The sequence below is a fragment of the Sarcophilus harrisii genome, chromosome 5 (assembly GCF_902635505.1).
Source record: "Sarcophilus harrisii chromosome 5, mSarHar1.11, whole genome shotgun sequence".
In the NCBI taxonomy this organism is placed as follows: Eukaryota; Metazoa; Chordata; class Mammalia; order Dasyuromorphia; family Dasyuridae; genus Sarcophilus; species Sarcophilus harrisii.
Window position 1 is genome coordinate 200,046,510 of NC_045430.1, and position 26,836 is coordinate 200,073,345.

At 35.3% G+C, this 26,836-nt stretch overlaps 1 protein-coding gene across 1 annotated transcript; it reads right to left on the minus strand.

The window, feature by feature from the left end:
• Positions 1 to 12,323: 12,323 nt before the first annotated feature.
• Positions 12,324 to 25,639, minus strand: LOC100934988 (GTPase IMAP family member 4-like). The gene is given in 4 exon segments (XM_012551132.2): positions 12,324 to 12,849; positions 12,851 to 13,403; positions 14,388 to 14,460; positions 25,391 to 25,639. Coding segments are annotated over 4 exon segments (1,257 nt in total). The 3' UTR covers positions 12,324 to 12,467.
• Positions 25,640 to 26,836: the final 1,197 nt, after the last annotated feature.

The window sequence follows — 26,836 nt, forward strand, 5'->3', positions numbered from 1 at the left end:
ACCCATTTCCTGAACCTGGAAAGATTAAGAGAAAAAGATCTCTGAGGTTACCTAAGTTGAGTGTTCTGTTGCCTGCTGAGCCTTTTTGAGCCAATAGGATCTGAGCTAAAGGACTAGTAGAAAAAAGATTTTTACTAATATGAAATTTATGACTCTCTCTCACTAAAGAAATTGTCAATCATGCAAGAGAAAGAAAAAAATCCCTAAAGTTTGGACTATGGAAACAGAAGAGAAAAATGGGCTTGACAGAGGACAATGCTTTGACAACTGTTATCATTGCCTATTAAATTTCTAAAGACCCAATTTTAAGTGAATGTAACTATATGGCATGTGCTCTCCCTCCGCCCATACTTAGAAAAATAATATCTTTTTAAAATAACAAAAAACCATATAAGCTAGTATAGTCGTTACTATCCCCACTGGTTATACCCTCTGAGACATATTTATATAGAAAAACTTCTCTGGGCCCCAAGTTTAAGTTCATATCCTAGGAGACATAAAGTCTTATACAGATAAAGCTTATATACATATCACCTGGTGTCCTGAATGTACCACATGAGCTTAACCTGTATGTACTCCAGATAAAACTCCTTTCACTCTCTTTACCCTTCTAAGAATTATGCAGAAACACCCATGGTTTTGTTGATCTGTCAGCCAATCAAGACCACCCAACTTTGTCATGGAAGCTGACATACTATCTGGGCAGGAAAACCTGTCAGACTATACTCAAAAGGAGCTATCATACAACCTTCCTGGTAGTGGGGGTGATTCTGATCTCTTGGTGTACAGTCTGTGGTTTTCTATCCTTAGGAGCAAATCTTTATCCAGTCTGGCTTTGATGGAAACCTTATATGACCTTCTCCAGTTCTGTATAAATGTAGACAGTTCTAAATGACCTTGCCTAAACCACAACTCAATCATTTATACCTGTTATAAAAAGAATCATCTTGTGTTGAGCATCAATCCTGACTGAACTTGAATCACTTGTGGCACCAGTTTGACATTGAGCACAAAAAATTCCACTGGACTAACATGTAACCACCTCTTAGTTATTAGATCTGTGGATTAATTAGACCTTTGCTCACTCTCCATCTCGTCTTCCTTGGTATAACTGCCTCCCTTTGGACCATTTTCTTGCTTGCAAACGTGATCATTTTTTTCTAGTTCCTCCTTCCCCTCCCACTAAAAGCTTCTGGAAAATTGAGCTTTTTCATTTCTCTTGCCCTGCAAGTCAGGACTTCTTAAATTTTTTCCACCCATGACACCTTTTTACCTAGAAAATTTTTTACATGACCCCAGATATGTAGTTCTATCAAATAGGTATGCAGATTAAACATTTATAGATATTAAATTATAAAGAAATTTATTTTAAAACTTTTTTTTCTTTTTGCTGAAACTCATAAAAAATAACTGATGTGGAGAATTGTAGTTAAGTGACTTGCCCAGGGTCACACAGCTAGGAAATGTTAAGTATCTGAGACAAGATTTGAACTCGGGTTCTCCTGACTTCAGGGCTGGTCCTTAATCCATTGCACCACATAGCTACCCCTTAAAACATTTCTTTGGTATACATATAATTTTAAAATTTATTTAAGATGAAAGCAAATTTGAATACAAAGGAGAGGGATATACTTGTTTATTTTTCTGTAAAGAATTAATAAAATTAATTTCAATTAGTGAAATAGTTGATACTGTGGGATGTAAAGCATCTTTCATGTTTATCAGAGTTGACTGATATTTTGATTTTGTAACCATTGATACTGAGAATGCTCTTTCACATAAATACATAGTACATAATTGTAGGAGTATATTTAGAGCCATTTCAGAAATTGGCTAATCCCAAATTCATTTAATGATTTTTTAGGAAATTCAAAATTTCAATCCATGTTACTTGATAATTCAGCAAATTTTTCTTGAACTTTTAATGGTACATGACTGACATTTTTAATTTCAATTGATTATGATTTATGAACCCCCAATATTTTTTTAGATCAAAATTTAAAGGGAAGTATTTCTGAAACTGTGTCTTCAGGCACATCATATGAACAATTATAACTCTTATAATTAAATCTTTGGGGAGGTTATTTTCAATTATAAAATCATCTTCAGCTATAAATATTTCTAAAGATCCATTTTTATAGATCAACATTTTACGCTATATATCAAGATAAGATCAAAATGGGCATAGATACACACATGCATATATATATATATATATATACTAGAGAGCAAAAAACCTCTGGACAAAGAAAGGATTCATTATTTAAAAAAAGAGAGAAAGCATTACAAAATGTAAATTAGATAATTGAGTACATACAATTTAAAGTTTTTGTACAAACAAAACCAATGTAAACAAGATTAGAAGGAAAGCAGAAAGCTTTATTTATTTATTTAAAACTTAAATAGAAATAAGAAAAGGATAAATAAAACACATTGCCAGGTATAAAAAACAAAAACAGGGGTAATAATTATTGATCTTAGACAAAGCTGACAATGAAATAAATTAGATCAAAGGAGAAAAATAGGGAAACTACATTATATGTCAATTATATTAATATGTATTATTTGAGACTATTTATTACTTTTAATAAGTTGTGGGTTTAAAAAAATATAGAAGGGCAGCTAGATGGCACAGTGGATAGAACACCAGTCTTGGAGTCAGAAACACCTGAGTTCAAATGTGATCTCAGACACTTAACACTTACTAGTTGTGTGACCCTAGGCAAGTTACTTAACCCCAATATAGCTATATATATATATATATATATATATAAAGAGAGAGAGAGAGAGAGAGAGAGAGAGAGAGAGAGAAAGAGACTTGGCCTTAGAAAGGAAGATATTTAGTCTTACTTAGATATATATGAATGCATATTGTATGATTTAGATATCTATTTATGTATGTGTATTTTTATGTTTATATACATATATATGTTTATGTGTACATATGTATATGTATATAAATGCATGTGTGCTTAATTGTAGGCTTCTTGAGGGATTTGCAGGACAGAAAAGGATAAAAAATAAAGTAAAAAGTTCACGGAAGAGAACAAAGGAAAATTTATAAAGAAGAAAAGATGGACAGATCTAAACACAGTGTATGTAGTATTTATTCTGTAGACTTTCTTGAAATGGAAATTTATTGTTTCATATTTTGGATCTTATGTTCTAAAACAATTACTCTATCTAATTGGGATTAGCCAATTTCTGAAATGGCTCTAATGTCATAGAACACTATGCATCAATGAGCGAAAGAATTAGGGATGTGGCCAAAAATATCATAGTTGATTGACATTCTTTTATGATCTTGTTTTTCTTAAATTGTTTTTATTTATTTATTTTTAAAAGTTTTTTCCTCAATCTTTCTCATTTGATTTTTAGATTATTTCTAAAGTTCATATGAATTTTGGGGGTAGTTGACCATTTAACATTACTTTTGGGGGTAAGAGAGGATTTTTCTTTTTTTTTGGCTTTGGCATTCTCTGAAATTGAATCTCAGTCTTTCCTCTTCCCATGTAACTTTCTATGGATGGATTTTTTTTCTCCTTTGTCTGCTCATTAAACAAAATATAGCAGATTTTTGGTGTAATCATTTCTAGTCATGGGATTAGAGAATGGTTTCTCTGGCCTCAGGTGCTCCTTCAGTTCTCTCCTCTGGCCTGGAACTGAAACAAAGAACTCTGTCCTCCTGTAAGTGCTCAAAACTTGCAGAAGCCATGCCCCACAGCTTCTGCATTCATCATGAGTGTGCTGGTTCCTTTTAACTCAGGGCCACACCTGGGAAATAAGAGTTAAGCCTAGTGTCTCTCATCAGCAGAGATTCCCACAATATTCCCCAGCTTAGATTCCAAACTCCCCAAACTGTCTAGGAAGTGAAAATTCCTATGGTTGGGGCTGAGGCTAGCTCCCAACCCAACTAAACCCAGTGCTCACAGCTTCCTGTTTCAGGGGAGCTAGCCTGGAGGTATTTACACTTCACATTACCCAAACTTCTGTTCTGGTATCTTTCTTCAAATAGTCCCAGACTGTAACAGGAGGACCACTGTTCTGTCCCAACTCTTATTTGATTTCAACCACTTTAGGCTCACCCTGAAAAGCTATCTTATTTTGTCTATGAATATAAATATACTTTATCATCTTTCCAAAATCTTCTCTATAACAAAATATTATTGTCTAAAAAGAAATTATGAGTAGGCAGATTTCAGAAAAACCTGCAAATACTTACATAAACTGATGGAAAGTGAAATGAGAGAACCAGGAAGAGATTGTACATAGTGATAACCACTATGTGTAATGAGCAACTATGAATGACTTAAGTATTATCAGCAATACAATGATCCAAGATAAGTCCAAAGAATTCATGACAGAAATGCTATCCACATCCAGAAAAAGAATTAGTCAATTCTGAATATAGATCAAACTTACTATTTTCACTTTTTTTGTGTGTGTGTTTTTTTTTTCCTTTTGGTCTGATACTTCTTTTACAACATGACTAATATGGAAATATTTCTTACACATTCACATGTGTATAACCTATATAAAATTGCTTACAATTTTAAAAAGAGGGTAGCCAAGGGACAGAAAGGAAAACAATTTTGAACGCAAAGCATTTTAAGAATGGATTTTAAAAACTCTCTTTATGGATAATTGAGGAAAGTATCATTAAAGAATAAAATGAAGCACAGTGCCACAATAGGGGAGTACAGGCCCAGGACCCAGCTACTTGAGTTGGATTCCATCTTTGAATAGTGGTGAGGTAGCAAGTCTGGGATTGGGGAAGAGGAGAGACAAAGGAAACTAGGCATCTGTATTTGATCTGGCATTTATAGAAATATGAACACTTAATTAGAAAAAATTTATTAGCACCTTGTTTTGTGCCTATGTTTCTGTAACTATGGTTAGCCTTGCAGAAGATATAAATGAAATCTGGGAATTGGTCCCTATCCTCAAGCAGCTGTCAATCTGCTTTGGGAGATAAGACATACAGATAAAATAAGACCTGCATTGTGTGGCACAGATTATGTGTCAGGAATTTCAGGTGCAAAGACTAGCTCCTCCATGAAGCCTTCCCAGATCATCCTAATTGGATCTCCTCTCCTCTGAACTCATGTATATGTTGGCAGTGCAATTCAAAAAGGTCTTTTTATCATAAATTGCAGTTATCTGTGGATTTACTAGATCCCAAATCACTGGACTACTTTGTACCTCAATCATCTACATCCCACATTATTCTTCAGAGTCTAGCACAGTGTTTTGCTCATAGAACACACTCCTTAAAACTTTGTAAATGAGCAAATGACTTTAGCTGGACCTTGAAAGCAAGTTAGAATTCTCCTAGGTTGGAGAAGGAAGGAAACATTCCATAATTATCCTCTCTTTCTTTAAGAGTGATGGAGTGATGCTAGGGCCTCCTTATGAAGTATCCAAAACAAGTTAGATTTTCTCTAGCAGTGGAGTCTTCTGAAATATCTGAGAGACCCATCAAAATAGTTCACATTCTAATAATGTTTTTAAGACTTAAAAAATGTTTTCTTTTCTTTTCTTTTTTTTTTTTTATATCCTTTTATTTACAGGATATATGCATGGGTAACTTTACAGCATTAACAATTGCCAAACCTCTTGTTCCAATTTTTCACCTCTTACCCCCCACCCCCTCCCCTAGATGGCAGGATGACCAGTAGATGTTAAATATATAAAAATATAAATTAGATACACAATAAGTATACATGACCAAAAAAATGTTTTCTTTTCAACAATGCTTTGAGGTACATAGTATAGTCATCATTTTCCCCAATTGGCCAATGAGAAAACTGAGAACCAGAAAGTTGTCCATAGTCACACAGTTAGTTTCCAAGGAAGGATTTAAACCTCTCATAGATATACCATCTTTTGATTCAGGTATTTTTCTATTAAACTCCTTTACCTACTGCATTAAAAACAAAAACAAAAACCTTATACTTTGCAAGATGACTGTTATATATTAGGTAGTTGCCATGTAATCATTGATTAAGCTGATATTGAGTGGTTATTGAAAGACTCTGGACTGCTTCTCTTCTTTTCCTTTTTCTCAGTGAACCATAGGAAAAGGTCTAGGACAATAGTCTATGTTCTCGACTTTGCTGGGTATAGGTATAAGGCAACAGTAAATACTGACAAGGCACTACTTGATGTCTCAATTACTAGCATAAAAGCTGCTGATCTTGGTGTTGCCATAATAAAAGAAAAAGATGACTAAAGGAAAGGAGCAGGGAAATAATTTGTCAAATAGGCTTTCTGAGATTGGGTAACAAGAGTCCAATCTATGAGCATGCTTAATGCAATCAGAACATTCATGTATAAATATTCTGTGATTGTCTTAAATTTAATGATTATGTGTCTTTTAAAATAAGCATTTTACCTGAACTGAATTTGAATATAAAAAACCTTTTGGGGGGCAACTCCATCTCTTTTCTTCCTTTTTTCTTCTTTCTACTGTACTCAAAGGATGAGCTTCTGTGGTAGAGAAGAGCCTTTGATCTTCTCCTAATAGGCACCTGGATGAAGCCATGTCCCTGGTGAGACCCTGAAATGATACTAGAGAGATATTTGAATGGTTAGAAGAACACTAGAAATCCAAGAATTCATGAAAGCTGAGGCTGGCCAAAGTCTTGAGGAATTGACTAAGGAACCCAGTGTAGAACTAGATCAAAGACTGAATGGTATTCAAAAAATAAGGTTGCAATTTAGTTTATTAGCTATACTTTATTCAGAAATGAACTTTGTAGGACAAAGACTTTGCAGTATTTTACTCTAAGTTTGAGTCTACTCTTCTTAAGGACTGAGATAGTTGAGAGGAGAATATAGCCTTGGGTTGCGGGGAGATGTTTTAATATTTCACTTCATACAATATTTTCTCAATAAAGAGTCACTTTGTGAAAGTTTATTGATATTAATTAGTTAAATTATTGAGGGCACTAATCAGTTAATCCGTGATATAGGGGAGATGTTAACAGTAATTATGAGTGATATTAGGGAGAATACACCTGAATGAAAATGTCTCAAACCAATAGCATTTTAAAGACATCCCTAATCACTCATAAATACATCTAGAACCTTGAGAGGGAGATACTGACTTGTCTATGTGTCCTCCATTCTTAGAATACTCTCCCTCCTCATCTCTGTCTATTTATCTCTCCAGCTTCCTTTAAATTCAACTAAAATCTCATTTTCTATAAGAAATCTTTCCCAATCTGTCTTAATTCTAGTCCCTTCCTTCTTTTAATGATTTTCTGTTTATCCTGTGTATAGATTTTGTTGTATATATTTGTTTGTTTCTTCTCTCCCCCATTAAATTGCAAATTCCTTAAGGTCAGGGATTGCCTTTTGCCTCTTTTTGTATCCCTAATGATTAGCAAAGTACCTGACAGATAGTAGGAGCTTAATAAATGTTGGACTGAGGAAGGTTGTATCCAGGGCCATTTATATGTAGCCCTTGAACTCAGATGACTCTGGAAGGGAAAGTGAGGCAGTGAGCTTGCACTCCTTCATTTAAATTTGATTCACTTGTATATTACGGTATCACCTCCCCAATGTCAAGATCTTCTTCAAGAATGAAGGACAAACAACTGCAACAACAACACCCAGAGCTATAAAGATAGCTATACCATGCTCAAATAGAACAATGTTTTTCAATGACCCAATAAAGTTATAGCCTTCATGAGATAGCAATAACTTTATCTTAAATTATATTGAGATGGGCATGTCCTAAGGGCCATTGCTACACAAAGGAAAGGAATTGAAATTTTTAAAGAACAAACACAAACAAAAGGTTGATTGATAGTTTACATGGATTCTTAAAAAGAAGAACCAAAGAAAAGAATATGTGAATGTTTCTTCATCATTGTTCCACAGAGACAGATGCTAGAAAGGGAGAAAAGCTAAATTTGTAATCAAGGAAACTGGGTTCAACCAAGTATGCTAAATTCAGGCTTTGTGATCCTGAGCAAATAATCTAACTTCCCTATGACTCCCTTTTTCCATCCAAAGCATGGAATAGTTAAATATATTGACCTCTAATGTTACCTACAGCTTTAAATTCCATGATCTTATTTTTTGTTAGTGGTTTAAAACAATGAGAACAACAACACTATAATTCTAATGACTAATGTCACTTAGTGGACAAAAAAAAAAAATCCATAGAGCAAAAAGGGGCAATATTTCCAGCAATAATGGAGAGAAAATTCCCTAATGAACATACTGATTCTTTTTACACAATCAAGGAATTAAAAATAAAAAAAGATTCACACTAATTAGGAAAAAAATTAAATAAAGTATAATAATGTACATAAGGGAATATTAAGAAACTATATATGCTATAAGAAATAATAATCACTGAATCCAGAGAATATGAAAATACATAAGCTGAAGGATAGAGGAAATGAATAGAAATGGAAAACAATATAATAATTACATCAAAGTAAATGTGAATAATGACCACTACAAAACAACCAAAAATGAATGACATGAAATAATGATTACAAGTTTGTTCTGAAAAGGCAAAAACAAATGTCAGTATTTATGGATGTAGAATATGAGATATAATATCAGATTTTTATTCCAACCTGTCAATTGGTTTTGTGAATTTCTTTCCTCCTTTTCTTTTCCCTATCTTTTCTTTTTTAAAAAAGACATTTGGTTTTAAGGCTTTACTTTCTGGCAAAGGAGAGGGGAAAGAAGATTTGGGGACAAGGAAATCTAGGTAATAAAAACAAAGGGTATAAATAAAATTATTTTAAAGAATTGTTTGCTTCCTTTGACCTGTTTTCATACTTACCAAACACCTTCTAATCTGTGATTTGCTCTTCTAAAAGAAATTGTGCACTGGGATAGTTAGCCCTGAAGATTTGTACTTATCCTATTATTTGAAATCCTGTATTTGGAATCAGTTAACTCAATCTAATTTCACAGTTAGGAATTAAGATAGAATGAATTCATCCCACAAAGCCCAATTATTCCCTACTTATATTGAGAAAATTCAGGTTTTTAACCTAGAAAGCTCAAATTCACTTTGTCTTAAATCAGTGATGATCCCTTTAAGATTCAGGCACTCAGTGAGACTTAGTCTGAGCAGTCAGACAACCAGTTAGTGTCTCTCCTTTCTTTTAATGCTCTTTTATTCATGAAGCACTAGGGTGGTTGGGGCACAGTTTTCCCATAGAGCACTCCCACTCTCCTCATATTCTCAGCCTGGCTCCATAGTTCCCTTGTGCACATAATATAGCTGCCATTAAGATTCCGGGGTCAAACTGAGCAGGGCAGTCTCATCCACTACTATATAGATTATATGTTGAAAGGGACTTTAGAAACTATCAAATTCAAATTCCTTATTTTACAAATGAGAAAACTGAGACCCAAGGAGGCCAAGTAACTTAAGGTCACACAGCCTGTAAATATCTTGGGTATGATTTAAATCCACATCTTCCTAGTTCAAGATTCTATCCATATTTCTCATCTGTGTACATCAGTGAATATGTGCAATCTTACACAATCATTCAGGGAGGGGGATAATGGGGAGAATATTTTTTTCAAAAAATCATCACGACAAGGACTATTTTATTCTTAATGTTTGATGGAAGAAAGCTACTAAATAAGAACAGATAAACTGACAATCCTGTTAGCACCTTAAAGGGAAGAGAAATTAACCAAACACCTGCATTAACCTGGCCTACTGTTCCTCTCACAATCCCAAACCCATAAATCTCTGCTCTTTTTCTTCTAATGTCCCCTCTATCTCCATCCCAACCTCCCCACTCTTTTAACTCATTAAATTCCTTCCCTCTTCCCCCACCATTCCTCACCCCCTAACCAGATTCACCTACTCTCACAAAGATGAAAACCTTGTTCTTCACTGGTCTGATAAAGCACTCTGAGGTATTGCTTTTACTTTTGCTTCTAAAACCAAAAGTTTTCTCTTCAGAAAGTGCTCTTAACCAATAAACTCTGGAGCCCTCACAGGGCAGTTTGCTGTAATGAAGTTTCCTAATTTGTATAAAAGGATCAGCAGGCTTTCCAGATGATTTGGTTGGTGTTCCTGTTTAGTTGTGTCCCAATCTTTGTGATCCCATTTGGGGTTTTCTTGGGAGAGATAATGGAGTATCTTTATTTTGTTTAAATAGATTTTGCAGCATTTTATAAATTTTACAGATGACAAAAATAAGACAAACAGGGTTAAATGAATTGCCCAAAGTCACACAGCTTATAACTGTCTGAGGCCAAATTGAACTCAGAAAGATGAGTCTTCTTAACTTCAAGGTCAGCGTTCATATCCAGCAATTCAAACTTTGAAAATGAATGTTAAAAAAGAATACACTTAAAATAAAAGTTTAGCAGGACTTCACAGGTATAGTTTTTAAAATGTTTTGCATAGCTTCACAAGTATAATTGATATCATAGTACTTCCTTTCTCATTTGGTGGGGGAAGAACTGGAGAGAGAGAATTTAAAACTAAAAAATTTAATAAATGTGTGTAGATTTTTTAAAAATAGAGTTTTAAGAGGAAAATGTGAAAAAAGAATCAATATTTTGGAACAAGAGAAAGAAACAAAAGAAAGCAACTGTCTCAAAATCATAATTGACCAAATAGAAACGAATAACTCCATGAAACCTCAAAGAGCATTAAAATTGTCAGGAGATTGAAAAAAAAAAAAGAAACTGTTGAAGTATCTCATTCCCAAAACACCTTAAAAATCTAAAAAAAAAAAAAAAATCAAGGAGAGAAAACCATTGGTTTCCATGAAAGTCATGACCAAAACTAGGAATCTAGACTCTATTTCAAGACAGCATAAATGAAAACTGCCCAGGTGTAGTAGTAACAGTGGCAAAGATAGAGTATTGATTATCTCCTCACAGAAACACCAAAAGGAAAAATCTGAACAATGTTATTATTAGAACTTATAGCTTCCAAATCAAAGATAAAATACTGTAGGCACTCCCTCTCCCCCCCAAATCACTTTTAATTACTAAGATTCACAATTAAGATCATACACCTGATAGCTGATAGCATAAACTAGAGGAGATTTCTGATTGTAATATTCTGAAAGGGAAAAGATAGAGTCTAATAATCAAGAAACATTTATTCTGCAAAGTAGGATATAATCATGTTGGGCAGAAATGGATTTTTAATGGAAGAGAGAACTTTCAAGCATTTCTAATGAAAAATCAGAACTGTGTAGTAAAATTGAAGTGAAAACATAGAAGTGAAGTGAAACCTAAAAAGCTACATTTATGTGAAATATGTTCAATAGGTACATGGTATTAGAGTGCTAACATTTTCATTGGGGGGAGGGAGGAACTAATGTCCCTTCAGAATCTTAATGTCCTCAAAGGATATAATAAAGGTTAAATAAGAAAAACCTGTTTAAAGAGTTTGAAGAAGGAGCAGAAAAGATAAACTAAAAGGGATACCTTAATATAGAAAAAAGAAACATTTAAAATTCATCAGGGAAACAATGTGTGAGTATGCCATTTTAAGAATAAGATTAAAACAAGAGAGGAAATAATAGCTACAAACAAAGCAGACTTCCTTTTTCTGAAACGATCATTAAAAGGGGGGTAATATGAAATGAATTAAAATTTAAAGAGGAATACTTCAGTTGGGGAATAGATGAACATATCATAATATTTATTCATATAATCATATTATTGTGCCACAAAAAATGACAAGATAGTTTCAAAGAACCCACAAAACTGATGCATGAAGATGAATTGAACAGAAACAGAACAATTTATATGAGAAAACAACATTGTAAAGAAAAGCAGTCTGAAAGATTTAAGAGTTCTGTTAAAAACAAGTCTCAAACAAGTCTTTAAATGACCCATGACAAAATGTTACCCATTTCTTTTTTTTTTAAATTTTAATAATTATAACTTTTTATTGACAGAACGTATGCCTGGTAATTTTTTACAACAGTACCTCTTGCACTCGCTTCTGTTCCGACTTTTTCCCTCCCTCCCTCCACCCCCTCCCTCAGATAGCAAGCAGTCCTATACATGTTAAACATGTCACAGTATTTCCTAGATACAATATATGTGTGCAGAACCAAATAGTTCTCTTGTTGCACAGGAATAATTGGATTCAGAAGGTAAAAAATAACCTGGGAAGAAGAGCAAAAATGAAAACAGTTTACATTCATTTCCCAGTGTTCTTTCTTTGGGTGTAGCTGCTTCTGTCCATCATTGATCAATTGAAACTGAGTTAGATCTTCTCTTTGTTGAAGAAATCCACTTCCATCAGAATACATCCTCATACAGCATTGTTGTTGAAGTGTATAATGATCTCCTGGTTCTGCTCATTTCACTTAGCATCAGTTCATGTAGGATGGACTTGTGATGCCTCAATATTTATCAATAACCAACAGAGAAAGAAGCTGGAAAAATAGTAGAGAGCATAAAACAGTTTTTCTAAGTTCCTTAATCTTTAATTATCAAGTTCCTTAATTTTTAAACAAAATTTTAATGATTTTAATGACACCATGAGCTATTCCAAAGATTTGAATGAAATTTTCAATGAACCAATGTTGTCCCATAATCTCAGTTCTAGCACCTCTTTGTTTCTCTGCATAGAACATTTCTTTTTCTGCAAGTTCTCTGTATATTTTTTCTTCTCTTTCTTTCTGTTCCCATTCATTCCTTAAGTTTTTTATTTCCTTTTCATATTCCTGTCTTATTTCTTTTTTCAGTTTTTCCAAGTCTTGCATGTAGACTTTTTGTAATATTTTAGTTTCTTTCTGAATCATCTTTTCTGCCAGTTGATACATCTGATTTGTGTAGCAAAATCCTCCATTCTTTAGCACTATTTGCTCAACTAAGCTCAGACTCTGTTAGCTGGGCCTCCTGCTCATTTCCAGTTGCCTGGTTGTTGAAAGCACAGTATCTTCCATCAAACTGATCTTTTAAACTTTTCAAGTCTTTCTCAGTTTCACATAGATATTGATTCAAATTAGTACCTTCCAAATCATCCTTCCGAGTAAATAAAAGAATCATATGTTTCTTGGCTCTGGAACCAAAAATTCCCAAGATCTTCTTTATTGCATCTTTTTCCTCCTTGGTGTATCGACTGAGTGGGACTACCAGGAGGATGGCATGAGGCCCAGGGGAGGACATCATGAGGCAGCGGCTAATCTCCCTTGAAGTGTCTTCATCACACACATCAGTATCAAAAATCCCAGGAGTATCCACCACTATGATCTCTTTCCCTTTCCACAATCTGCTTTCTGTCACACAGTTCTTGGTTACTGACTTTGCTGCTAGTTTTGACTCAAATACATGTTTTCCAAGGATGCTGTTCCCTGTTGCACTTTTCCCAGCTCCTGTTTTCCCCACCAGAACAAGTCTTAGTTGCTTGTCCATGAGGTCTTGATTTTCATAACCTGAGATATGGATAATGAGAGTGACAGCGTTAACCCGTAACTTCAATGGCCCTCCTTTCAGTCCCTATTCCTGCTCAGTGTAGCCATGTCTCTGTTCTCAGCTGTAGCTCCAGAGTGACATGCACAGAAGCATGCCGATCCTTTTGCCCTCCTCTCTCATCCTCCTCTGTTGTCCCTCAACCTAACACTGATAACATTTCTTTTGTCCTTCTTTCCCCTCACAGGTGGTTATTGTTGTTTATCCTTCGTTCTGGAGGAGGATCATGACGTCAGGGGGCTGATGCTATGACATTCAAATGAACTGGATTTAAGTGAGGGAGGGCTGTACAAGGTCACTTGCTTCATTTTTCTTTCCAGAGCCATCTGGGTCAAGAAGTGGAGGACTGAGGCATGGAGTTATATACTTGAAAAAAGGGTGCCCCATGAATGTCAGCAGTGGATGCAGACTAGTTATAGCCCTGCTCTCAAACAACTAAGCAATTTTTTTTCCCAAAAAAGATGTATTGGTCAAAGTATCAGCCACCTCCACATTTTTTCTGCGCATTTTATGCTACACAATCCCAGCATCTTGTGAGAATGAATACAGAGGTTAGACATGGAGTGACAACATGTAAATGTCCTTATAATAGCCAACCTTGTCCAATAGAGTCCATTATACTGGTAGAGGAAATAAATAGATTCTTACCTCTCCTTTCTTAAGTTGTTGTTGCAACATATAAGGGACTGGAAAAAGTATTGGGGGGTGGGACAGAAGGAGGACGAATTAAATAAAGAATGAGAGAATTAAAGAAAAGAGGTTAAAAAAATGAAGAAAAACTGAGATAAAGCCAGGGAAATGGAAAATGCTATTCATTCAGCACAGCTTTTGCCTTATTTGAAAATGGCCAAAATCTTAATTTTCCAAAAAATGGGAATCTTATCAGAACTCAGTCACCTCCCCCTCTTCCAACCCTGATACCAGGGGAGTCCTGGGTGTCTGCTCACCATAGCTTGTCTCCTCACTTGTGTTGTCAAAAATCTCCGCACAAAATCCTTCTGCCATTAGAGGATGCAATTTCTACAACAACAACAAAAAAAAGAATCAAAACTGAAGTCATTCTCAATCGAGTTGAAGTAAAAAGAGATTCTGACCTGGGGGTCACAAAATCTAAGCTGGTTCTACATCTCTGTCTTTACTTGGCTTTATGAACTTGATCAGATCATTTGCCTTCCCAGAGCCCTGAACTGGAGGTGGTGGAGCATGAGAAATAAATAGCAAAAAGACCATTTTGACTGGACTGGAAAATGAATGAAGGGGAGTACTACATCTATGACAGGAGAAGTAAGTGGATGACTAAATTAAACAAAGGAGTTTGTGTTTGATTGAAGATTCAGCAGGGAGCCAACAAAAATTATTGAGTAAGAGAGTGACCCAATCAGATCTGTGCTTGAGGAAAATCAATTTGACAAGGATAGAGAATGGAATGGAGAAGACACTACAAGAAGGGAAACCAAATAGTAGGGAGTAATTTCAGGATTTGGGGTTATAGTTTTCTCAACCTGATCACTTAGAGTCCTCTCTCCAAATGGTTGCCAGGAGAATCATTTACTTCTTGCCTTCTTTCATCACTATTGCATTAATGGCAACTAAGAGTAGCCATATTTTAAAATAATCATAACTACCTCACTAGCCATGACCCATTGTAATGTCAGAGAAAATGAGGCAAGATAGAGATTAGAGAGTTTTTAATATTTTATTTCAATTTCTAAGAGGGAGAGATTGTGCTGTGGGTATGATGCCCCCAGGACTGATGTCCAAAGCATTCAGCAGCAAATGTGAGTTCTCAATGTCATAAATAAATAAATATGTATATAGCTCTAAGCTCAGGTATATAAACAAAAGGGGTGGGGGTGGAGTCCAAACTCTGGTAAGTGGGAATCTCCAGTCAGGGACCATCATTCTGACAGGTTGGGGGTAGGACCATAAATTCTTACTGACTGGGAGTTAAGGAGGTATCCAGCTAGAGCCAGGAAATCTGAAACTTATAGATACCAATTAGGTATCTGAGATAGGACATCTGTAGTTTTATCTTTTGGAATGCCAGATCTCCACAGCCCTAATTATCTCAGTTCTAATGAGCAAGAAAAGAAGGTTGCAACCAGGGAAACTGAGGCAGAACAATTCAGGGAAACTGAGGCAGGACAATTTAGGGAAACTGAATCAGGACGATAAAAGGGAACTGTGGCACAACACCATCTGATTTTCTCCAATTATGATGCTGCAGCCTGAAGTTGCCAGGTGACATTTAGCCACTTACTCCAGGTAATAATTGTGTTCCCTCATTCCCTACTCTCATCAGTGTCTGTCCAAGGATCAAGATATGTCTGTTTGGAGTTGCTGCTGAGCCTCTGTCCAGCCCTAAGAGCCTTGTCTTTGTTTGCATTCTAGAAGACATTAACTAAAAATTTAAAACCCTCACTTCTTTAATTCTTTGTCCAAATCTCTGTTAAAATATAGAATTCTGTTTTTAACTTGTCTGGAACTTTCTACATTTCCCTAATTTTTTTTTTTAAGAGAATCAGTAGTTTTCATAGGGATTGGGAAACTCCTGCCAGTGCATGTTAGCACCAATTCTGCAAGTTGCAAGTTTTTGGAATTGCCTTGAGGCACTGAGAAATTAAATGACTTGGTCAGGGTCAAAAAAAAAAATGTCAAAGATGGGTTTTATGTCCTTCTCATCAGAATTCCTTGTCTCCTTTTTCTCCTTGTGCCTTATCTCTGAAGCTAACTCTTTACTTCATATTCTACAACACCTTTATTTCCCTCTTTTGGGTCACATTACATATAAAATGACACATATTCCTTATAAATTTTTAAAAAAACCCTGAAGACTTCATTTTGTTTACTACTTCCTAGTTTAGTCCTTAATTTGCTAAAATAATAGAAAAGTAAAACAGGGTTTGAAGGGATTGACTTGTTTTAAACCAGAGATTAGTCTAGCTCTGTGCTGGTAGGGAGTCAGAACAGGTGCTCTCAGTTTTCCCATGGCCTTCGGCATAACAGACTTTACCCAATTCCTGAATTCTAGATAGGTGATTGAAATCTCCTAGACAAAGTGTGTTTACCTAACACAATCTTATTCATGAATACTGTACGTGGTCTGGCTACTTTAAATCTTGGGGTTTAAAGGACACTAAGTAAACTTCTGAAATGTCTCCCTTCTTCTTTCTGAAATTCTCTCCTTGGTAGGTGGTTCTTTTGGAGTAAGCATTGCCTCCTCTCTGAGAACTTTAAGAGCAGGGTTTTGTAAAATTTTCCACTAGTGAACCCTTTTCAACCAAGAAATTTTTATAGGACCCTGAGTATTTGAGGTCTGAATTTTTTTTTTTTTTTAACACCAAGAGAAACCAAAGAATTGATCCCCAAGGCAAGCAGACAGAAGACACTGATAGAGATCAGTTTAGCTCCATGTCCCACCCTCTGGGGAGGTATTCCAGTCTAAAATCCAAGTTATGTCAAACCCCTGAGACCTACCCTCTGCAGAGATCTTGAGCACTCCTGATGGGGGTGCAACTTTTAGGAGAAAAATAGCAGTAATCCTGAGGCCCCCAGCGCCTAGGAGTGCTATTGTTCTAACAATCTGTTTGTGAATGATTCTAAGTCTCTTGGCTTTAGGAATAATATAGTATAGTCCTAGAAACTTTGTTGACCCTCAAATAACAATCTGTGGGTCAGTGATAATAGGGTTTCTGAGACCAGTGGTGAGATACATACCAGACTACTCTTCTGTTCCATGTCTGGGCCATAAAATTAGCATATGTGACATGAAGAACTATATCTCTCTGTCTTTTCCTATAAATTTATCTTCTTGCTCCTGGTTCTTTACTAAAATCTTTTTGAAATGTAGCCTACTTAAATTAGCATTATAATTGCAATAAACTTTGCCCCTTGACTTGAAGATGGATTCAAGCCTGCAAATTCTTTTGAGACACCTCACAACACCAATCTGCCTTTTGGGGTCTCCTTTAATACCTCAATAGTCTTACCTTGCCATGTACTTCTAGGAATTCCAGTCATGTCCCTGAGATTAAATTTTCCCTATAAAATTTACTTATGGGCCTTCTCATGGCAACTGCCCTTCTTTGGGGCAGGCTGACATTGCACTTTACCTCAGGGTTTTTTTCTCTTTACTTTCCCAAGCCACATGGTATCTCCCCTAACTTTACTATGCTTCTCAACCCCACTTCTTCTTCTTATTGCTAACTAACTTTTTTAGAGTTCTAAGTTCTTTTAAGGAATTAGCCTTCCAATTAAGGACATATCCCAACCTCCCTCTCTCTTGGGTAATTGTGAGTTCCACTGAGAAATTTGTTTTTGTATGCTCTCCCAACTCTATTTCATATTTACCATTCCTGGTGTCTATTGTATCCTTTCATTTTGCCTTTCAACTATAATACTCAGAACACCCACTTCTCTGATTGAGTTAGACTGGGTTCCCATAATGAGGTCACATTTTTATGAGGCCCTGTTCTTAAAGAGTGAGCCAAATCCTAACTAAAGAATGAACTTGACCTGACTCCACACACAGGAGATGTTTATTCATTTCTTTAGATTGTTCATCAAATGCAGGTTTCCTCTCTCACCTACGTTCAACCCTCAATAATGTTATGCCACAACCTCTTTGAAGTGTTCTACCTCAGTATCCCTGCACTAGTTTCCCTTATTGTCCTGACTGAGTTTTCCTGAATTGTTCTACCTCAGTTTCCTTAATTGTTCTGTTTCAATCCTCTTAGTTGTAAACCCTCCCCCTCTCCCCGCTTCACTAGTTTGCTATAGTCATTGACTATTTTGTCTTGTGATCTTAACCTATTTCACTGATTATCTACTCCATTTCTTAGCCAGTACCAAATGATTATGACGATCATTGGTTTATAATATTGTTTTAGGTCTGGCACAGCTAGGCCATCTTCATTGGCATTTTTAAATTAATTTCTTTGAAATTCTTGACATATTTTCTTCCAGATGAACTTTGTTGTTGCTTTTTAGAGGTTTGTAAAATAATTTCTTGGGAGTTTGATTGATATGGCTCTGAATAAGTAGATTAATTTAGGTAGTAGTATCATTTTTATTATATGCACTCAGCCTACCCATGAGCACTTGATTTTTTCCAACTTATTAGATATGACTTTATTTGTGTGGAAAGTGTTTTGTAGTTGTGTTCATACAGTTCCTAACTTTCCCTTGACACATAGGTTCCCAAATATTTTATACTATCAACAGTTATTTTGAATAGAATTTCTTTTTGTATCTCTTGCTGCTGGACTTTGTTGGTAATATAACAAAAATGATTATGATTTATGTGGATTTATTTTGTCTCCTGCAACTTTGCTAAAGTTGTAGATTGTTTCTAGAAGTTTTTTAGTTGATTCTCTAGGGTTCCTTAAGTGTACCATCATATTATCTGCAAAAAGTGATAATTTGGTTTTCTCATTACCTACTCTAATTCCTTTAACCACTTTTTCTTCTCTTATTGCCAAAGCTGACATTTCTAATACAATATTGAATAGTAATAGTGATAATGGGCAACTTTTTTCACTCTTGATCTTGCTGGGAATGGTTCTAGTTTGTCCCCATTATATATGATACTTGCTGATGGCTTAAAAAGATGCTACAGATTATTTTAAGGTACACTCCATTTATTCCTATATTCTCTAGTGTTTTTAATGGGAATGAGTTTTGGATTTTATCAAATGCTTTTTTTTTTTTTTTTTTTTTTTGCATCTATTGAGATAATCATATGATCTTTTGGTTAGTTTTTTAATTGATATAGTCAATTATGCTAATAGTTTTCCTAATATTGAACCAGCCCTGCATTCCTGGTATAAATTCTACTTGGTCATAATATATTATGTTACAGATGACTTTCTGTAATCTCTTTGCTAATGTTTTATTTAAGATTTTTGTATCAATATTTATTAGGGAAATGGGTCTATAATTTTCTTTCTCTGTCTTCATCCTACCTGGTTTAGGTATCAGCACCATATCTCTGTCATAAAAGAAAGCCAATTCTTAATTATGAGATCTGTGGATTAACTAGATCTTTACTCCTATGTCTTCCTCTGTAGCTTTGAACTATTATCCTGCTTGTTTACCTGGCCATTATTTTCAAATTCCTCCTTCATCTCTCACTAAAATCTTCTGCTAATTGAGCTTTCCTCCTTCTCTTGCCCTAAGCCCTGTAAGCTACACTGTCCTGTTGAAAGGAAAATTCATTTGAGCTTTCACACTGATTAATGAGACAAAATTTAGGATACAGAGAATTTAAAGAATTATAAACACATCAAGGTGGTTGTTTGTCCATTGGTCTCAAAGAGGACCATGTCGTTGATGTAGTGTAATTCCTAGGGAGAATGTGGAGCAATAACTCTAAGGTTACCTGGCCTTGGGAGTGCTGTGGTTCCACACACAATGCTGTCTGTCTGATAACAATCTGTTGGACAGTAATAAAAAAGTCTCTGAGACATTCTAAGCCATAGAATTCAATAATGGGTGCATATCAGACCACTCCTTAAGTCCACCTCTAAGACTACTCCTCAATTTTACCTTTAAGTCATAAAACTAAGATATCTTTCAGTCTTTTTCTATAAATTTATCTTCTTGCTCCTGGTTATTTTTTTTTTTTTTTTTTTGGAACTTAGCCCACTGTTAGCAGAATAATAAATCTTTGTCCCTTAACTTGGAGATTGAGTTTGTGATTTCTTTCACCATATCTGTAATGCCAACCTGGGTACCCTAACATTGTTGGGGTGTCTTATGCCTCAACAAAATGATTAAAGACTGTACTCATCACCTTGATTTTCTTGAACTTCCTTATAATACTGAGGAGACCATTTTGACTAGGAAATCAGAATCAGTCAATCAGGAGTTCAGTCTAATTAAGATAAAACAATTGGGTATCTATGACTTTATATCTCCTACTTAGGTAGATATGTATATATGGTAACACATGTGTTTACCTAACTGCAATAACCAGCTAAGTTATAGCTAAAAGCTGTATGTGTTCCATTGTCTTAGATAAATAAACAGTTCCCCCACCCACCCAATTTTTCATTAGCATTTAAGTACCTAATACAGTAAAGAGTATGCTATGGATTAGTATTATTTTTTTCTGGGTCCTAAGTAAATTAGAACTCCCCAGCCAATGGAAGAAAATGTCAGAAATGCAGTGGGGACTTCTGGTTAAGGTTTATATAATTTTGTGTTTTGTAGTTTGCACTTTGCGCTCCTCTACTGACACCTTATCTGTTGGGAGTTGCCCTTTCTGGAGAGATTGTAATAACTCCTTTTTTGCTTTGCACTTTGAGAGTCTCTGATTTTAATTTGGGTAAGGTTCACTGTCTCACATAGAAATGAGATCAAGGTGGACATAGACAACAGGGGTTATAAAGAGAAAAATCAAAGAGGGGTGATGTAATTGCAAATGGTCTTATCAGATAATTGCTGGGCTGGGTTGTTTTTTAAAACTGGGAATTTATATAAATCAGTCTGAGTTGTTTATCTGGCAGAGCAAGAGAAGTTTGGGATCAGTATGCCAACACTACAAAGATTGTCCCATGCATAAATACTGCATAAAATTTCCAATATGCCCAATGAGGAATGCTCAGTTTTATCTAAATTCCAGGTCAGTAAGATCTCTTCTGGAGAGTAAGGGAGCTGGAGAAAATCAAGGTGGTTAGTAAAGTCATTCACTATTCCATTTTCACATCCCCCCTTCTAGTCAATAGACTGCCTGACCTAGAAGACTAAGAGGAAAGGGTCACAGACAGCACAAATTTGTTCACAAATGTTGTGGAACACTTATAGGCCAGAGCTAGACCTACACAGACCCCAGTGTGTGGGTGAGAAGACCACTGACCCAAATCAAGTAAAGACAGAGGTTTCTCTAGGTGGAACCAGAAAACTATATTTGCAAATCTCAGTAGAGTTGGGCATCTGCTTGACCAGGGCAGACTAGTGAGGGGAATCAAAAAGCTTAATACCAAAGCAGACTATATACTTTTTCATAAGCAAAAACCAACACTCTCCTTCCAGGCTTGACCATTATCTCCACTAGCAGAGATTTCTGGCCTCACACTCTACTACCCAGATACAAGGGACAGGGAAGAATGATTTTATACAATAGACATATTGTACTTTCATTAAAATATTATTAGGCAAACAGTATTGATGGAACAACCATGAACAATTTTGTACTTTCATTTTCCTTGAAATCACCTGATTTACTATAAACTGAAACTGAAGGCTTCTGTTCCTTGAGCCTGACTACAGTTTTAAGATTGTTTCCTATTTTGAAATGAGACAGCTTTCACTTAACTCCCACAATTCCTCCCCTACAACATAGCTGTAAGTTTTTCACACCAAAGTCTCTAAGTCTTGTACCTCTCAGTCCAGTACATCCTCCCCTGCTCAGCCCTGGCTTCTTTTTTTTTTTTTTTTTCCCCAAAGAAAAGCCATTTAAAGAAATGATGTAAATAAAATGTTTTACAATTGAATAATCTCATAAACATTGAGCATATGATTACAAATATACACAGCATCAATGGGGAGAATGAGTATGTAGGAGAAATACAGGACAGTGTTATTCATAGCTCTGATACTGCAGGATCCCTGATGTTTTCTGATGATAATGTGCTATTTCTCTCAGGCTTGTTCCTTCTAAGGCAGTGTCTCTGCTAGGGAGTGGTTCTCTTCTGGACTTTGCTGCTCCCTGCTGATCTTGAATTAATGAGATTTTTTTTTCTTGTAAATTTTAAAAATTTCTTTTTTTAAGTTAATATTTTTATTTCTCCCAGTTATATTTAAAAGCATTTTAATACATGTAAATTCATTTTTAATATATTTTTATATGAATTATGTTGGTAGAGAAAAATCAGAACAAAAGGGAAAAGCTACAATGAAAAAGAAAGATGAAAATAGTATGTGTTGATCTACATTCATGTAACTCTCTTCTTTCTCTGGATGTAGATGGTGTTTTGCACCCAAAGTTTATTGGGATTGCCTTGGATCACTGAATTGCTGAGGAAAACCAAGTCTATCATAGTTGAACACTGTACAATTCTGCTGTTGTAGTGTACAAGTTTTCCTCATTCTGCTTACTTCACTCATTAGGTTAATGAGATTTCTTTTTGCTGATTTTAGGTTTGGCTTGGGAAAGGCTCTTTTCTGTATGAGCTCATCTCTTCAGAGCTAGCTGTCCATGTCATTTCTAATCTACTAGGGTCTAGAGGATAGAACTTCTCTTTGATAACGGTAGATTAATAGCTTTTTAGTCACAGTCACAGTCTCACATAACAAAGGCTTAACATGAAAATAGGTTTACCTTTCCTACAGATATATGGAAGGAGACAATTAGAAATTGGCCTCAGGTACTTACTGTGTGACTCTTGGCAAGTCATTTAATCTCTGCTCAGTTTCCTCATTTGTTTTTTTTTTTTTTCATTTTATTATAGATTTTTATTGACAAAACATATGCATGGTAATTTTTCAACATTGACCCTTGCAAAAACTTCTGTTCCAACTTTTCCCTCCTTCCATCCACCTCCTCCCCTAGATGGCAGGTAGTCCCATCCATGTTAAATACATTAAAGTATATGTTAAATACAATATATGTATACATATTTATACAGTTATCTTGCTGCATAAGAAAAATCAGATTTAGAAAAAAGGTAAAAATAACCTGAGAAGAAAAACAATAATGCAATGTTACAGAACAATTACAGAAAGAATGGAAACGCTATGTTGTGGTGCACACTCATTTCCCTGTGTTTTTCACTGGGTGAAGCCAATTCTGTTCATTACTGATCAGTTGGAACTGATTTGGATCCTCTCATTGTTGAAGATAGCCACTTCCATCAGAATTGATCCTCATATAGTATTGTTGTTGCTGTGTATAATGATCTCCTGGTTCTTCTCATTTCACTCAGCATTTGTTCATGTAGGTCTCTCCAGGCCTCTCTGAAAACATCCTGCTGGTCATTTGTCACAGAACAATAATATTCCATAAAATTCATATACAACAATTTACTCAGCCATACTCCAATTTATGGGCATCCATTCAATTTCCAGTTTCTAGACACTACAAAAAGGGCTGCCACAAACATTTTTGCACATACCGGTCCCTTTCCTTCCTTTAATATCTCTTTGGGATATAAGCCCAATAGAAACACCACTGGTTCAAAGGGTATTCACAGTTTGATAACTTTTTGAACATAGTTCTAAATTGCTCTCCAGAATGGTTGATCCATTCACAACTCAACCAACAATGCATCAGTGTCCCAGTTTTCCCACATCCCCTCCAACATTCAGCATTATCTTTTCCTGCCATCTTAGCCAATCTGACAGGTGTATAGTGGTATCTCAGAGTTGTCTTAATTTGTATTTCTCTGATCAATAATGATTTGGAATACTTTTTTCATATGAGTAGAAGTAGTTTCAATTTCTTCATCTGAAAATTATCTGTTCATATCCTTTGACCATTTATCAATTGGAGAATGGCTTCATTTTTTATAAATTAGAATTGATTCTCTATATATTTTGGAAATGAGGCCTTTATCAGAACCTTTGACTGTAAAAATATTTTTCCAATTTATTGCTTCCCTTCTAATCTTATCTGCATTAGTTTTGGGAATGCAAAACTAATGTTTTGCATTAGTTTGTTTGTATAAAACAAACTAATTTTTTGTTGTTTGTATAAAAGCTTTTTAACTTGATATAGTCAAAGTTTTCTATTTTGTGATCAATAATGATCTCCAGTTCTTCTTTGGTCACAAATTCCTTATTCCTCTTCAGGTCTGAGAGGTAAAATATCCTATGTTCTTCTAATTTATATATAATCTCATTCTTTATGCTTAGATCACAAACCCATTTTGATCTTTTCTTGGTGTACAGTGTTAAGTGTGGGTTAATGCCTAGTTTCTGCCATACTAATTTCCAATATTCCCAGCAGTTTTTGTCAAATAGTGAATTGTTTTCCCAAAAGTTGGGACCTTTGAGTTTGTCAAACACTAGATTGCTATAGTTATTGACTATTTTGTCCTGTGAACCTAACCTGTTCTGCTGATCAAATAGTCTATTTCTTAGCCAATACCAAATGGTTTTGGTGACTGCTGCTTTATAATATAGTTTTTGATCAGGTACAGCCAGACCACCTTCATTTGATTTTTTTTCATTAGTTCCCTTAAAATTCTTGACCTTTTGTTCTTCCAGTGAATTTTGTTGTTATTTTTTCTAGGTCATTAAAATAGTTTCTTGGAAGTATGATTGGTATAGCATTAAATAAATAGTTTAGTTTAGGTAGTATTGTCATCTTTATTGTATTCACTCGGCATATCGAAGAGCACTTAGCATTTTTCCAATTGTTTAAATCTGACTTTATTTGTGTGGAAATGCTTTGAAATTTTGCTCAAATAATTCCTGACTTTCCTTTGGTAGATAGATTCCCAAATATTTTATGCTATTGACAGTTATTATGAATGGAATTTCTCTTTGTATCTCTTTCTATTGGATTTTGTTAGTGATGTATAATGCTGATGATTTATGTGGATTTATTTTGTATTCTGCAAAAACTATTGAATTAATAAATAAAACTAAGAGGTGGTTCTACGAAAAAAGCATTTTAGATCAGCCCTGGCTTCTTAACACCATCAACCTGACAAATTCACTGTTGTACCTTCCAACTTAATCATCTTAGATAGAGCATTCAGGATGGTCATAATAACCAGTTGCAACATTCAGGGGAGGAACACAGGAAGTAATATAACACTATTAATAGCCATTATTTCCATCAATTTCCTCTAAATCAGGGCCATCAGGAAGTGTTGAATGGTGAGGATCAGGATTGTACAAATACATGTGCTAATCTTCTGATGGCTTTAGTAATTCCCTTTATTACTTTATCATTATGATGAATTTTCACCCAACATGTGGACAGATTTAATTTACCACATACTCCACCTTCTTCAGCCAGCAAGTAGTCTAAAGCCAATCTATGCTGGAGGTCCACCTTCTTGGTCTGTGTAGCTTGATCTGCTGACAAATCCAAGGCTTTTGCAGTTGAGTTGGTAATAATCTCCACCATGGCCTGCAGTCTTATTAGTCTATTAAGAATATAAATTGGAGTCTTATACTCTCCAACTGCCATCTTGAGCTCAAGTAGTTGGTCCACAAATTTGGATGATCCTTCCTTGAAGCCATTCATTACCCGACCCATTTGCCCTACCTCTGCTGGCAATAAAGGTGTCTAAAGACCTCTCCATCAATTTTGACTATCATATAATATTATTCTAAGATGACTTCCCCCCTTCCTTGAAGGAAAAATAATTTGGGGCAAACTAATCCAAAATAACAAACTCTAGCCCAGTCAAATGGAAGGTCAGTGTAGATAATGAGGCTGCAAATCTAACTGAGAAGGTGCCTTCTCAAAGTTTAGATGGTGGTTCCTTTGATTATCCCCCAAATATTTTAGAATAATTCCCTATCATAGGGTAATACTACATGTGGAGGGACCCAGGGGCCTACCTCCTACTCTCTTATCTCTGAACTGGCATTTCCATAAGGTCACTTTTTCCTCCCATTCACAGCTAGCTGTGGTGTGATCTTCTGTCTAGTTCTATTTACTTCAATAATATAAGAGGTATTCCCATCCTATAACAGTTTCATTGATCCATCCTCAATCTGTAGAGAGAACTTTCAGAACTTCTACCCACTGACATCAGGTTGCCTTTTTCCTCAATTTAACCATTTTGTGATCTTTGAAAAGGTCTATCACATTCTTCATGCCACTTCTATTTCATTCCTTCCAGACCTCAGTACAATTACATGTTTCAGTCTACATTTACATTATAATTCATTTACAATGGATCTCTCCGAATTCAATGTTTTCTCCTGTTTCCTGTGTTCAAATAATATATTTCCCTCCTTTTCTCAGTGAGCTACCAATTTTCCCCAAAGCCCATCATAGCTCAGGAGCCACTCTGGCTTTAGAGGAATAGGAACCATGGCTATTGGGATATCTTTTGTGATCCATCAAGAATTTAACAGTTCAAGTTTGAACAGCTAAAGGAAACTAGAGCCCAAATTTATAAGAAATCAAGCCATTCTCCAATTGGAACATATTTTTCTCAGCTGTCCAGGGAATGAAGTCAACTCATATGGAGGCCTCAAAACAAATTAAAAATAACTGAAAGAATCCCCATGATGCCTCAGGGAAAATGATTATGGAACAAGTACAAGGATAAGCAAAAGTTTCAATCACTAATATGGTTATAAGGATTTAACACACTTAAAAAGGTTCAGTGCTCATGAATCCAACTAGACTTATGCCTTAGATGCATTTTCATTCACACATATTCAGTATGATGTAATGATGTAATTGTAATAGGGTATATAAGAACTG